The sequence below is a fragment of the Lonchura striata genome, chromosome 13 (genome assembly GCF_050655825.1).
Source record: "Lonchura striata isolate lonStrDom1 chromosome 13, ASM5065582v1, whole genome shotgun sequence".
Classification (NCBI taxonomy): domain Eukaryota; kingdom Metazoa; phylum Chordata; class Aves; order Passeriformes; family Estrildidae; genus Lonchura; species Lonchura striata.
This window is the reverse complement of record NC_140715.1, coordinates 19310859-19326872: the sequence shown is the minus strand read 5'-3', so window position 1 is coordinate 19326872 and position 16014 is coordinate 19310859. Positions and strand designations below refer to the sequence as shown.

General features: G+C 47.6%; 1 protein-coding gene across 1 annotated transcript; it reads right to left on the bottom strand.

Moving 5' to 3' along the window:
* Position 1: 1 nt before the first annotated feature.
* On the bottom strand, positions 2–14239 carry SLC26A2 (solute carrier family 26 member 2). The gene is made up of 3 exons (XM_021547182.4): positions 13280–14239; positions 7717–8355; positions 2–5492 (listed from the first exon to the last, which is right to left on the bottom strand). Exons 2-3 carry the CDS (start codon positions 8341–8343, stop codon positions 4002–4004), a joined length of 2118 nt encoding a protein of 705 aa, XP_021402857.3. The 5' UTR covers positions 8344–8355; positions 13280–14239; the 3' UTR covers positions 2–4001.
* Positions 14240–16014: the final 1775 nt, after the last annotated feature.

Sequence of the window (16014 nt, the reverse complement as noted above, 5' to 3'; positions counted from 1 at the left end):
ATAAATATAATCTTTTAATCGTGCTGAAGAAATCCCAGTGATTTTACCAGATTTGACAGAAAATTCTCATGCTAACAAATCTCCAGTGACAAAAAGGCAATGGATGAAACAACAATGGGTACAGCTCAGACAGGACAGGACATAGAGCGAGCCACCACCAGGCAGGGGATGGACACAGAACTGAGGGCAGGATGGGGATAAAATCAAATTTTCCCTACAAACCTGTGGTTGGTGAGCCCAGAACTGAGGCAGGGGATGGACACAGGACTGAGGACAGGATGGGGATAAAATCAAGTTTTCCCTACAAACCTGTGGTTGGTGAGCCCAGCACTGAGGCAGGGGCTGGTGGCAGCACCTCTGTCCCCACCCTGGGCACTCAGTTCACTGTTTAGGAGCTTTCGCTTTATCAAAAGATCATGAAAACCGAGCAGCAGGTCACATGGAGCAGCAGCACACACAGCTTCTCCTGTTTACAGTCAATATTCGGTGTCTTGCAGCAAAACACAGGAAGGAGCAGCAGGAGGGGGAGGCTGGTCCTGCAGGAAATCAGCATCACTGAACCCCAGCTTGGCAGTGTCACTGAGAAACCCAAAATGAGCCCCCCTGCAGTGCCAGTCCCTGTTTTGTGAGGGGCACGAAAATGGTTTTTGTGTCAGGACACTCAGACAGGTGAAACCTTTCGAGGAAAAAACAGAGCCTGGCATTCAGCAGCAGAGTGCTAAAGAGATTTCCAGTACAGCTGAGACCGAGAGTTCATTTCCATAATGCTCTGTTGTTGTCATTAATGAACGTGCTAATGATCTCTTAATTCTTCATTTAGACTGCTAATTGCTGATTGGGACATTTGGGAATAGAGCTGAACTGATTTAGACCAGCTTCCAGTCTGGCCTGGGCTTCTGAAGGTTGCACCTGGGAGGAACATCCCTGCTCCAGGTGATGGAGAACCCAAACTCAATGGTTGTTCCCAAATTCACAACTCCAGGGGATGGGGGAAGGCACAGGGAGCTGTGAGTATGGCAATTTCCCCTTAAAAAAACAGCCACGTGCCCACCACATTTCATTTAAAACAGCAGAAGGCAGGAGAGGAATATCACAAAAGGATAAATGGAGAGATCCAGCTGCTGCACCCATCACACAGCAGCAAAATATAAATATATAAATATATGGATTCCTTTACAAAACAAATGCCCTAGAGGAAAAGTTTCTAATCAGTGATCCCAGATTCCTAAAGATAAAACTGGATTGAACAAATGCCCTAGAGGAAAAGTTTCCAATCAGTGATCCCAGATTCCTAAAGATAAAATTGGATTGCTTCAAAGAGTCCATAAGCAAAGTCAAGCAAAATGTGCTGCTTGCCAGTAGCTCAAATCAGATTCATGTCACTGCTAAAAAACAATTCCAGGCCCAAGAGGAACAGGGCTGAAATCCACTGTTCTAAGGAATTCCAGCCATAATAAGCTTTAATCTCCAGTTAATTCCCAACAACTCCCTATTGCACTGAACTCTCTGACAAATGGCATTTATTTCAGTTCCCTTTTAGCCAGGGCAATGTGCATTAGTTGATACTTATTAATTTTAAATAAGAGCATTAAAAGGTTGTTGATTTTTTTTTTTTTGGCTGTTTTTGCTGTTGCATTTTAATAGTTTCTTGTGTTTTGCTAGAAACAAAACTTGGAGGCTGCACAAACAGCACTGAGGCCAAATGCAACATGCTCCAGGTAACGTTCAGCACGTATTTTAGATATAATTTAATTACCTGAAAAATAATTTTATTACTGTTTCATTGTGCTTTTATGTAAATAAATACCCAGGAGCCACAAATACACATCCCACTACTCGTGGGAAGTGGGTCCTTTTGGAGTTAACACTGCTTTCTTCCCTTCCTGGCACAGGTAGGAATGGATTTGCAAAACCATCTTTCAATAAATAAAGGTTTGGAGTTTGGTTACACAAACCTGTGCAGGGTCACAGGTGAAAAAATCTCCACTTGGGGAGCATGGAGAGAAGATGGGAGAGAGGGGAAGAGGAAAGAATCACCCAGAGCAGTTTTTATTTGACTTTTGTCCCACTGGTGGTTGACCTGCCCTGATCTTCCTCCTCTCCTGTGTCCTGCTTCAGAGCAAAGGGGTGAGAAAAAGCAGCTGCAGGCAGGCAGGAATATTTGCAAATAAAACATTTACAACCTTCACCTGCTGTCCTTTTTCATCAGCACTTTCTGTGCTTCTAGCCTGCTCTTCCCTCTGGCAAAACAGGAGTTAAAAATCAGCATTTCAAAGGAGATTTTTGTTCAAAATTCCAGAGATTCTTTCTGATCATGTGAACAAACTGTGCTGAGGGTCTCCTTTTCCCTCGCCTCCCCCAGCACTTCTGTGCTGCTCTGCTGTCTTCAAAAATGCAGTAAATTCAGTTAACACAGAAAGGACTCATCTTCCTGCTGCCCCATCCTTCTCTGAGGCTCCCAGAGTGAAGTGACCCGTGACATTCAGCTTTCACAGAAAGAACAGAATAGTTACTGGTCCTTGCTCAGAAAAAAAAACAAACAACCCAACAAAACAGCTTAAACTCAAAATCTCTTTCTATTTAGTAAACATTTCACAGTTCATATTGGATTTACACCTTTTTTTTTAGCTTCTGACTCATTATTTTTGAATTATTAAGGATGAGAATATTGTCTGTTCACAGCACCTTTCCCTTTTAAAAGCTGTGAAGAACCCGAAATTCAGATTGTAAACTCCTCTGGGAGGAAAGCAGCCTCTTCCAGGGGTGTGTGCTGTGTATAGCTGATATTCAGGAAAAGCTTTAATTTCTCAATTCTGCCTTCACAATTGTATTCTACTGCTGTGAGGAAAGCAGTAAAAAATCCTGCCCTTGTATTTTAGCATGAAGAACAGGCACTCTTCACTTCCACAGAATTTAAAATCAAAGTAAAAAGCTCTATTTATACTGACCTGGTAAAAAAAAAGTAGCTCAGGAAAGAATTTTCCTGGCTCCTTTTCCAATGGTCTGTGCACTCCCATTGCATAAAGTCCAGGACACAGGAAAGGGTTTATAGCCAATAAATCCTGCATTCCTGCACAAAGTCTGTGTGACATGGACACATTTGGGCAGATGCTGGATAATCTATTTGTCCCTTTTCACTTTGGTGCCTGTGATTCTCTGTACCTGGCATAAAAAACTGCCTAGAAGGGACTTTTTTTGGTTAAAATTAAAGAGCTAGATATTTTCCATATCTAATGTTCACAGTTCTAAAGAGCTCCTAAATATTAGGAAAACAATTGACTGGCCATAGGAATTAATCAGACTTCTAAAGAGTCATCTATGAAAAAAATAATCATTAAAATCAAGCTGGAGAGGCAGCATTTCCACAGGCAGAGGCCTGTGGAGAAATGAGATAACCATGTCCTTGTGGCCTGGCTGAATTAGGAGGCTGTGCCAAAACCTCTGGAGGTGAGAGGTGCTTGGTGAGAAGATATTCATTAAGATATTTTCCTGCGTGTTTAGATTTGATTTCTCTATCTGAGATTCAGGGAGGTTGAATATTCAAGCACTGGCCAGCAAAGAGCAAACAGTCCCTGGCAGCCATTCCTTGGCAAACACAAGGGGGTGGTGATGGAAAGCGATGCCACAATGAGGGATGAGAAATTAGTTGCCTCATTCTTCAGCTGGACAGGACATCCAGGCTACTCCAAAACCCCACTCCATCCTCAAGGACAGGGTGGCAAAAAAAGATTTGATCACAAGCTAAGAGTGGAACTGAGACGCAGGAAGCTCCAGAGAGGAGCCGTGAGATGAACTATGCAAAGTAAAGATCTGCAGATTGGCCACAATCAAGTTGAGAAGTGCCTTCATTCAGCACCTCCCATGGAATCACCACGCTGGCAGGTCAATCCAGAGAGATTTCCCAGTGCCAGTGTGCTGGCTCCACCCTGGCCCGCTACCTGAGCACGCACGGATCAGCCCCACAGACACACGACACGTTCCAATCTCTCTCTCTTTCCACGCTAGTTCTTGGAAGCGCCGTGCGTGCCCAGGGCAAAGTCCACGGCCTGGTGCACGCTGTGGAAGAGCAGGTGGTCCTCCCCCTGCTTGAAGAGCTCCCCTCGGAGCAGGGAGCTCCTGACGGAAGGGCTGCACTGGGCCAGCAGCACCTGGACCCCGATGTCCCCGTAGTCCTTGCAGACCTCCTTGAGCGCGCGGATCCCGGCCGTGTCCAGGAACTGCACGGCGCAGCAGTCGATCACTATGGTGTGAAACCCCGCAGGATCCGACCCAAAATCCCTGGGGATGCTGCTCTGCTTGGCCCCAGACTCAACCTCCTTCTCCTTCAGCATCCTTTTCTCTGCTTTCTTCTTGGCAGCCTTCACCCACACGGGGTTAACCCCGGTTTGCTTGTAGAGGGTGGATTTGAAGCACTCCTTGTTGATGTAGTAGATGGGGGCCTCAAAGCGGAGCACCACGACCCCAGGCTTGGTTTGCAGGTTCTTGTAGGCGGAGAGGGACTCGTAGGTCTCCGACTCGGCCACCCAGCCCAGCAGCGGCGCCTCCGGCCGCTGCGTGCGGAAGATGACGCAGAGCATGGAGAAGCAAACCCCCACCAGGAGCCCGATCTCGGTGCTGATGAGCGCCGTGGCCGCCATGGTGACCCCCCAGATCACCGTGTCCACCCTGCTCAGGTGCCACATCTTGGGCAGGTCCCTGAACTTGCGCAGGGCCCCGCGGAGGCTGGCGATGGTTATGACGGCGAGGACGCACTTCTGCAGCGAGTAAAACAAAGGCGCGATCACCAGGAGGACCAGGAGGATCACCAGGCTGGTCACCATGCCGGACACCTGGGTCCTACAGCCCGTGGACTCCTTGACCAGGGTCTTGGCGAGAGCTGCGCTGGTTGTGAAGCAGTGGAAGAAGGAGGGGATGATGTTGCAGAAGCCGATGGCGTACATCTCTTGGTTGGCCCTCACGGAGTAGCCGTGCTTCTTGGCAAACATCTCCGACAGGGACACGGTGATGGCAAAGCCAATGATGGCAATGGGGATGGCATCCAACGCCACGCTGGGGATCAGGGTCCAGACTGGAGGGCGCGGCGGCAGAAACCCGGTGGGGATGTGCCCAGAAATGCTGGAGCCGTAGTTCTCCCTCAGCTTCCCAAAGTGAGATGCCAGAGTGGCTGCCACAACCACAAAGAGCTCCACCGGAACCGGAGCCTTGAGCTTGGATTTGAAGCGCTCGTTCAGCTCCTTGCCTGGGATGAGCACCAGGAAGCACAAGAAGCTGGTGATGAGGTCACAGACGTTGGTCCTGTGGATGCTCCTGAAGATGTTGATCCAGGTGGTGATGATGGAGCCGACGCCCCCGCTCCGAGGAAGCTCCAGGCCCAGCAGGTACTTGACTTGTGAGGTCAGGACAGTGATGGAGGCCCCTGTGACAAACCCACTCAGCAGCGAGTCCGAGAGGTAGACGGAGACAAAGCCCACTTGGAAGAAACCCATGGCCACCTGGAAGGAACCAAGCACACACCACGTGTCAGGACACAGATCCCACAGATTTTGTCAGCTGGATAAAGACACCCAACACTGTGCACGGCCCTGCAGGATGAGGCGTGGTCTGAGCAGGGAGAAAAGTCTCCAGTACTCAAACCAGGCTTTTTGGGGGTCTTCATCCCCTGAACAAATGTTTATTGTTTGCTCTGCTAATTACCCTGGTGGGGAAAAAAGAAAAAAAAAGAAAAGCTAGGGAGAAAAAAAACCAAACCCCACATTTGAAATACTGTCTGTATTTGCCATTTCTTTTTCTGTTCCTCTAAACTCTGTGAACTTTGCAAGGATCTAAAACTTTCCTGGTGGCCTGTGCCTGCCTTGCACTGGAGTTCAGAGCCTGCAATAAAGCCACATCTTGTGGGGTGACAACTGTCCTTTGCACTGCAGAAAGTCTGGGGCCTCTGACTCAGAAACCCTGGGAGCTACAAACTCCTCTGCTGCAGATCATAAAAACAGAGATAAGTGGGAACTCCATAAGAATCTCAATTACTGAAGATAAGGCAGGTTTGCAACCTGGACTGGCTGAAATCAGCTCACAGCTCTCAAAAAGTCTCCCTTACAGCCTTGATAATTAATTCAAGGTTGTTCTAAGTGTAAAACATCAATAATAATTAGCTTACCTAGTTAGTATTAACTTGTGTGAGAAGATTTTCTTTTTATGATTTGATTGTAAAATTTCTGATACAAAGAATATGTGATTTTGGTTGAAAAAAAGCCATAATTGAGGGTGTTGGCCTGTAGAGAATCTGCCTAATATTCAGAGGGACTGAAGATAAACTGATCTGATTTCTTCAGATAAAGAAACTTAATTGTATTTGTACTTGCAAAGACTATTAAATGCAATTAACAACTCCAAAACTGCACCCATCCCACAGGGATGAAAGATGAAACCCAAAATCCAGAATTGCCTGGGAGGCCCAGAATATTTCTGAAATCACTCAACAGGAACTCAGTACAAAAAGGTCACATGTTGTGCCCAAAACCTGTGTTTTAAAGTATCACAAACATGTTTTGTTCCCCTCCTGTATATTTTGATTGGCTGTCACCCTGGACAGATGAGAACAAATGAATGTGAACTCACAAACTCAAATACCACAGCTCTGCAGTACAGCTAAAAATAATCCCATTCTGGTTAATGTATAAGACTCTAAAAACAAGGAAAGGATACCTGCTTTAATATAGGCAAGCATTGAATTCTAGAAAATAAGTAGAGGTAGTTTACATATTTTCTTCTTGTTATATGCTATATAGTATTTTATATAAAATAGAATATATTATATTCAAATATATAATATTTGAATATTCTTCTATATAATATTCTAATATATTAGAATATTAGAAGAAAATATGTAAACTATCTAAAACTAGAAAAATTTGACAGATATGTACAATAACCCTTACCAACCAATGAAGTGAGTTTCACTAGATTACTAAACAATTACATTCAAACACAGTAGCTTCTAATACCATAAAGAAATGAGCTTTCCATAATAAAAAATTTAATATTCTGAACAAAACCCCAGATGTCTAGTCTCATTTCCATCTCTAAAACAAGGCCAATAGCTCCAGCTCTTATGTCCCACTGCGGCCAGCACATTTCTCTCCCTCTCAGGATTTTTCATAGAGGTGCACGGAGAGAAATGAAAGAGAAAACAATTTCTATTTCTGCTCCTTGTTTTTCCCATGTGGAATGTGTTTGGAGAATTGTTTCCCTGGGGTGTTGCTTGGTTGGATTCTGGTGAGGATTGTTTAAGCCTGGGGCTGGGCTCTCAGAGGGGGTCACGAGTTGTGTTAGAGTCAGAGAAAGTAGTTTGTAGTTTAGGATCCTCCTTTTATATAGCATATTAATGTATTTTGTCATAGTTATAATAAATAAATCATTCAGCCTTCTGAATTGAGTTAGACTCTTCATTTCTTCCCATTGGGTTCACCTGCATTTACAATATCCCACCTACCTACCACTGTGCCCATTAAGAGTTTCCCACTTCTGTGCATTATTTTGACCAGGTGCAATTCCCTTGTAAAACCAGTTTTGCAAAAGCATGCAGTGCTTTTTTTCTCAGCCTGTCACTGGCTGCAAAAAAGCCACTTTTTAAGGAACAAACCTTTACAGGCAGGCGAAATCACTGCGCTAAATACCAAAACACAACCCAGGAGAGAGAGGCAGAGCAGCCGCCCTTACCTGGTACACGCCGGAGATGAAGGTGATGGTGGCGGCCACGGCCATGGCGTAGCAGCCCCTGTCACAGGGCAGCTCTGTCCCATTTCTGGTGCCATTCCCGAGCCCTCCCAGGCCTGGCACGGCGCTGGGCACAGCTGGCTCCAGCTGGTAGCCAGCCCTCTCCACCTCCCTGTCCACCACCTGCCCCAGCATCAGGCACACCACGCCGAAGATGCTGACGGAGATGTGGCGGGACGTGCCGAAGATGCAGTAAATGATGCAGGAGAAAAAGGAGGTGTAAAGGCCATAAATGGGCTCCAGCCCTGCCAACAGGGAGTAGGCAATGGATTGGGGGACCAGCAGGACCCCCACGATCACACCAGACATTAAATCCCCCAGGAGATACTCCCTGAGTTTGTATTTAGGGAGCCACTGTAAGATGGGGAAAAACCCCAAAACGTAATCTTTAATTTTGGCCGGGGTGCAGCTGCATGTTTCCTTTGCTTGCTTAACCAGCAGAGCCTTCATGTTCTTCTTCTTCTCTTGGGGTTCCAGGAACATTGTGTGATGGAAACTGCACTTGGCATCATCTCCTTCTGGCCCTTCCATCACTGCATGGATATGGTTGGTCTCTGTCATCGCTGCCATCACCAGGACTTGCTGAAAACACAAAGGAAGAGCATTAAATCAAAAATGAATGCACGGTGTGAGGCTTGAACACAGCATTTATGAAAAGCAAGGGCTGAAACTGTCAGTTCAGCAGAGAGAAAGCAATTTCCAAGCAAACTGGGAACCTCTCAGCTCGCTTGGGAATTGAGAAAATGGGATTTTCTCAAGGGAGCTTCCTCACTGTATCCCTGTGAGGCAAGGAATGACCTTTCCCAGGAGGGAAGCTGATATCCTGTGGAATATCCTGCTGCTGGCAGGGTTGGGAAATGGGCAGGAATGCAGCAGCATTGCCTTTCTGAGAGGCTTCCCTGAGAAAATCTCTGCCTGCAGCCTGTTCCACCTTGCAAAGCCAGACAGAGGGGTTATTGTAGTGCCACAGCCACTCCAGCTGCTGAAAATTAACTGCAAGTGGGACATTGCCAGCGAAGCACAGCTTGGTCTACATCTCCTGTGGGTTTTTTTTTTTTTTTGGTTTTTTGTGGTTTTTTGTTTGGTTGATTTTTTTATTTATTTTTGTTTGTTTTTGGCTTTTTTTTTTTAAATGCAGTGATTTCACCTGCCAAATACTGTAAAGGTTTGTTACCTAAGAAGTGGCTTTTTTACAGCCAATGACACACTGAAAAAATAAACACTTCACACTTTTGCAAAACTGGTTTTACAAGGAAATTGCACCTGTTCAAAATAACGTACAGAAGTGGAAAACACATTAATGGGCACAGTGATAGGTAGGTGGGACACTTCTGCTGGAACTGGTGCTCTAGACCAAGCTGCCCACAGACAATAAAACAGGGTAATTATATCACTAATTTAATATTGGGAACATATTGCCTGACTAGGAAAGAGCAAGACCTTGATGAGACAAACCCTAATGAGATTTGAGCATATCAAGAGACTCTCCCACCTGTAGAAAACATCCAGAATTCTCCAGGAAACTCCTTAAGCCCCAATACCTGGTACCACCAGTACACTGAGGCCACCTCACTGGGTGAGACCCAGCAAGAGAAGCCTGAGGAGTGGCACTGCCAGGCTTCCCTTTGTGGCACTGCAGCCCCAGGGTGGCAGTGACAACGTGGATTTGATGTGCTGCTCACGTCCCCTCCGTGCAGTGCAAACCTCAGCCAGAATACTGTCCATGGAACGTTCACTGCTGAATTAATTGCCCAATTCATTGCCCAGTTGTCCTGAATTAATTGCACCAATTAATAAATTGCTACTGGAACTGGCAGCGCTAAGGATGCCACTTGAGTCTGCCTGTTCAGTTAATCACCATTTCACAGGTAGCTGCAGCATCACAGACCTGTGGAGTCACTCAGGTTGGAAAATCCCTCTGAGATCACCCAGTCCAACCACTCCCAGCAGTGCCAAGGTCTCCACTAACCCACGTCCCCAAGTGCCACATCTAAAGTCCTAAATCCCTGCAGGGATGGGGATGCCAGCACTTCCCTGGGCAGCTGTGCCAGGGCTGGACAGCCCTATTGGTACAAGAATATTTCCTAATTAAAACACTCCCTGCTACCATCCCTGCAGTGTGAATTCCAAATAAATGGGAGGGAGAAGTGAGAGGAGATACTTTGTGTGGTGCCTACTGCCCTTAGGACAGCCTGAGCAGAAGGAACCCACAAGAGCAGAACCAGCTACAGAACTTAATATTTACAATGGCTTCTTCAGAGACTTCTAGAACCAATTAGAAAATAATTCCACCCAGCTAATCCAACCGTGGTGTCCTTGTCCCTGGAGCTGCAGACATATCTAAAGCCAACACACAGCAGATGCTGGCAGAAAATACCAGGGAGGAGTTTCTGAGTTTCTGTTTCATCTCCTGCTCCAAGCTGGGGCTCCCAAAGGTGTTTCCACCCAGCACAGACCCAGACATGGAGCATCTCTTTGGTGGGTGAGCTCCTGCCCCCTCCCAAATAACCAAACCCTGCACTCCTTGCTGGCTGTGCCTGAACTGGTGCTGAAAGGAGGGTTTCAAACACAGCCCCCAAACCCTGGCACCAGCAGGGATGGGTTTTCTGTGTGACAGGGGCTGTGTTCCTCCCTGCTGCAACATCCCAGGATCACTGAGGTTGGAAAATCCCTCCCAGTCCAAGCTGTGCTCAATGGCCACCCTGTCCCAAGAGCACTGAGTGCCACAGGAAAAATCAGGATCTTTAAAAGAAAAACCTGCACTGCAAGAAGGGACGTGCTGAAGATGATAGAGTGATCACACCTGCAGGAGACCCCCACCCCGACCCTGCAGGTTTCCAATCTCACCCACCTGTACAGGACTGCAAATTGTGCTCAGGGATGATTTACAGCCCTCACAACCCCCCAAACACACAGTGAGAATCAAGGGAGCATTACAAACCTGTGTCAGCTCTACTTTGCAAAAGTACATTTTGGAGTTGTATTTGCTCAAGAAGTTTTATTGTTTTACCAGCACAGAGTTACAAATCAAAAGGCTTCTCACCCACCCAAAGCTCAGCAAATCAACACTGTAAAAGCTGAGGGTAAAAAAAAAAAAAATCAAGTCAGACTACTTTTTATGTGTACCAACGAGTCTGTTTTCTGAGATTTTGGTAAAGATTTCAGTAGTGAAGATTCTTTTGATTCCTTCTGTCCCTCCTTCAGGACTTGCAGGCAGCTCACTCAAACCTGGGAATTTTCTTAAATGTGCCAAGACAAACCCCAGACAGCAGGGAAATGTTCTAAGTAAAAACCTTTTTGGCTCCAGAACTCTGAGCACATACTGGCTCTTTGTGCTGACTTGCATGACAGCTTTCTCTCCATGCCATGAAAAGGACCTTTCAGCACACAGACCCTGCCCCTTGCCACGTCAGGACAGTAGGAAATGACACAATTTCCAACCCTCATTTCACCCTTTTCTGCCTCAAAGCACTGCCCTGTATTAATTTTGTAACTGTTAGCCCAGGCTTGTCTAATAAAACTGGATTTCATTCTTACACATTTAAAAAAAAACCTGAGAAAACATCTTTGGTTCATGGTTTGGACACTAAAGAACATTCTGTACATTTAACTTGAAAAAGGAGCTGCTGTGGTTTTTATTCTGAAAGCTGCTATTTACACACAACCTAGAATTCACTTTTATCACTCCTTTTGGCCTTTCAGGGGGTGTCTCACTGCCACAAACTTCACTTAAGATAAAAAAAATCTACAAGACAGAACTGAGGAAATTTCCAGTATCTGTTATCAGCTGACTGCCATAGAATTAAGATACAGGGAGGGCCTGCAGTCTCTAAAAACCATCAGACCTCCAGACTATTTCTGGAGCCCATCTGGGCCCTTCTTTCTGATCCCATGATGTGGCAGCATCTGCCTGGCTTCTGTTTTTGGGGGAGCACTACCTGCAGCCCAGGGCTGGCTTGGACTTCATTCATCTGCAGCACATCAGAGTCACCTTGAGAGTAAGAGAAAAATGGATTGTGAAGCTCACTCACCTGCTGAAAGAACTACCACAAGTTGAAATTTCAGATGTGAGCGTTTCAGAGTAGAAACTAAATCAAAAGTATTCTTTCTACAACACCCACCTCAGTTTTCCTTATTTTTCTACATTTAAATTATCACTGTATGTGGTCACCCTCCACCCTCATGTACCCCTTTCTAGACAGGAGAATTTACATGCACTAAAAACTAAAATCCATAATCTAAAAAGACATGAGGAATTTCTGGAGAATTGTAAAGAAGAAGCAGGTGAATCAGAAATCCAAGTTCCACACAAACTGAACCACACCTGGGCCCTTAGAAAATGTGCCCCCTAAAAATATAACAGGAAAGAATATCACAGCATTTTGACAACTAAATCTTTGACCTTTCTCTTGTTGGACAACGACCTTTTTCAAATAAAGACTTTACTGTTGTGGAGCAACAAGGAAATTCAATATTACCATGATAACACCCAGATAAGCACTGGAACAACACTGCCTGCACCTTGGAATTTGACAGAATCCTTCATATCCTCCAGCAAAACAGTCAAGCCACAAACATTTATTTCCACAAAGGACTGAAAATAGCATGAATAATGAAAACCACGTTTAAGGAACACATGTGGAAACTGAGCTGCCTGACTTCTGGCACAGGAACCAGCAGCCATCCACTCATGTGGGGAAAACCTGCAAAGCTGGACAATAAAATCTCGCTTTTGTGCAATATGGGATGTGCTCCTATGCTAAATATGGGATCTCCTCACTTCTCCCGAGCAGCAGCAGTGTCCTGCATTTTTGGGGAATGTCGCACGGATCTGGCTCCCTGCTGGCAGCCAAATATTCCAGGGAATTGTGTCACCTCCCAAGGGCAGCGGAGCGTGCTGGCTGCCCTGCCCGAGGCAGATCCCTCCATTCATCCCGCCCGGATTTCTCAGGGAGACTTTGCCAAGGCTTGCAGCAAGTTATTCCTGTGTTAGGGCGCTTCTCCCAGCCTCTCTGTTAGCAGGGGGAGGTGGAGGTGGGCACTGAGGATGGGCACAAAGGGATGATTTCCTCAGGCAGCAGCTGCCAGCTCAGCCCGGGGCATCCCAAGTGCCCGGGCTGCATCCACAGGGCTGGCAGAGATCCCAATGGGAGCCCGCCGGGACTGCGCTGGGTAATGCAATTGCGTTTTAATTAGTAAAACGCGATACAATTAACAAAAGCCTGCAAGAAGAACCCCGCAGACGGTGCACCCCCTGAAAGCGCGGGGTGCGCTGAGCCGAGCCAGCATTTCGGGCAGAGCAGAAAGGAAGCGAGAGCAACAATCGGCAGCAGCTCAGCTTGGAACGGCACGGTCCCTGCCAGCCCCGGTCGTTCCTGGCAGCCTCCTCACGGCTCCCGTGTGCGCTCTCCTCTCGTCCCGCCGTGCCGGGGCTGCGAGCGGCGCCCGGAGCGGCCGAGCCGGGCCCGCTGCGCCCCGCGCCCGCCCGGCCCCTCCCGGTACTCACCGCCCGCGGCTCCCGGGACCTGCGGCGGCCGCGACCGCCCGGCACGCGGAGGGACCGACACACGGACAGAGTTATAGACGGACAGACAGAGTTACAGACGGAGGGACCGACACACGGACAGAGTTACAGATGGAGGGACCGACACACGGACAGACAGAGTTACAGACGGAGGGACAGACTTACAGACGGGGGGACAGACTTACAGACGGAGGCACCGACACACGGACAGACAGAGTTACAGATGGAGGGACAGACTTACAGACGGACGGACAGAGTTACAGATGGAGGGACAGACTTACAGACGGGGGGAACAGAGTTACAGACGGAGGGACAGACGGACGGACAGAGTTACAGATGGAGGGACAGACTTACAGACGAAGGGACAGACAGAGTTACAGACAAAGGGACAGAGTTACAGACAAAGGGACAGAGTTACAGATGGAGGAACAGACTTACAGACGGGGGGACATAGTTACAGATGGAGGGACAGACTTACAGACGAAGGGACGGACAGACGGACAGAGTTAGAGACAAAGGGACAGAGTTACAGACGGAGGGACAGAGTTACGGATGGAGGAACAGACGGACGGACAGAGTTACAGAAGGAGGCACAGACAGAGTTACAGACGGAGGCACAGACACACGGACAGGCAGAGTTACAGATGGAGGGACAGACGGACGGACAGACCGAGGGACAGAGTTACAGACGGAGGGACAGACGGCCAGACAGAGTTACAGATGGAGGCACAGAGTTACAGACAGAGGGACAGACAGAGTTACAGACGGAGGCACAGACACTCGGACAGGCAGAGTTACGGAGGGACAGACAGAGGCACAGACGGAGGCACAGACACACGGACAGGCAGGCTCACGGAGGGACAGACGGACCGCCGGAGCCGCGGCGGGTCCCGGCAGCGCCGCCCCGTGCGGGCAGGGCCGGGCCGGGCCGAGCCGCGCCCCTTCCATCCCCCTGGCCCCGGGGCGCTTCCCCGGGGATCCCGCGGGGGCAGCCGGGAAAAGGCTGCTCCTCCTGCTCCTTTACTTTGCACTCAGACCTTTTAAATTGAAAGTATAGGGTTGGTAATGGCAGGTGAAGTGATAATGGCAGGTGAAGCGAGATGAAACCTTGTGCAGGTGAGGAACCGTGGCGCTCTCTGGTGCCTTTTTGCTCTGGGATACCGCTGGGATTCATCAAACAGCTGGGAAGGATTGAAGGATCCTTGGCAATGTGGGTATTAAAAATGCCAGGTTTCTGTTAAGGTCTCTGGGCTGCAGGTTCAAGGTCGGAGGGGCCATGCCCAGCCCTGGCTGCCTTCCCTTTCCCGGTCACACAGAAAAGCAGACGTTTCATCTGAAGTCAAACATTGCCCAATATTTGCGTTCCAGGTGGAACCTCAAATGCAAACTGTCACAAACCCCCATCAATACACAGCTGGAGCAAATGAAGCCAACTGCAAGTCTGCAGAATTCATGCTCTTGTCTTTCAGTGTTAAGCAAATGCTGTAAATCTTCCTGTAGAAATACTGAATATTTCCATAGAAAACATTTCCCTTCTCCATGAGGGTTTATTAGATGTCATGGTAACCAGAACAGGCAATTGCTATGGAAATAGAAGAGCTCCTTCCTTCTCCCCTGTCCATTGTCAAAAACATCAGTGACCGACTTCCCAATCCCTTTAGGGACCTCCAGAGAAGTTTCAATTGAGTTTGAAGTATATGGTGACTCCAAGACAACCAGAGCAAAACCTTGGGAGGAGAGACATCTATGACAAAAGCATTCAAAGCATTGTGCAGGGACTCTGCAGAATCCTAATTAGAAATGACAAACCCAAGCAACGAGTGTTCCAGCATTTTCATTCTTGTTCTAGAAGCACAGGCTGTGGAAAACTTGGATCATCCAATACATCACATCTTCATGGAAGAAACAGGGAAATAATATCTTCTTGGAACATGATATAAAAAGAAAAAAAACCCCAAACATTATATTTCTGAAGCTAAAAAAAAAAAAAAATAGTCTTTTTTTCTTCTTACTTTTAGACTGATTTTGTCTAAAGTGGGTGGAAAAAATCCAATCAATTATTTAAGGTAATTAAATAATTTCACTTCCAACTGCTTTCCTCTTCTTGAGGTATATTAAGCTTTATTGTTAATATATTTCTGTGCTGAGGAAACCTTTGGCCTTGGAGAAATGAGCCTTTGGGTTCCTCATGCTCCAGAATCTCCTGCCAAGGAGCTGGGGTTAGCTGACACACAAATGCCAGCATGTGCCACCTGCCCATCCCACTCAGCCTGCCTGGCAAACCTGCTGCTTCTCCAGATCACCACATCACCTCTGGGCTATCAAATCTCCACAGGCCAGTTGGTCAGACTGCAAAATGATCCTGGAAATGCTTTGTTCCCCCGAGCAGATACTCCTGGGCAGCCCTGGGAGCCCTCCCTCCTTGCCTTTTGTCCAGCCCCACGGTGCCCTGGTGCCACCTGGCACATTGCTCTGCCTGTGGTGCTGTTATCAGCCCTCTGGCCATAAACCCCACAGGCAGTGCCTCTCCCTGGCTCTTCCCAGTCTTTCCCAGGCTCCCAGCTCCACGTTATCACTCAGCAGATAAAGGCAGCCTGGGATTTCCCCCAGCTCTCAGCTGCTTTGTGCCACCTGGCTCCCAGCCTTGTGTGTAAGGAGCCTCCTGCCTTCAGTCCCGTGCCCTGGTTCTGCTGGTACAGCTCCGTGGGAGGAAGGCT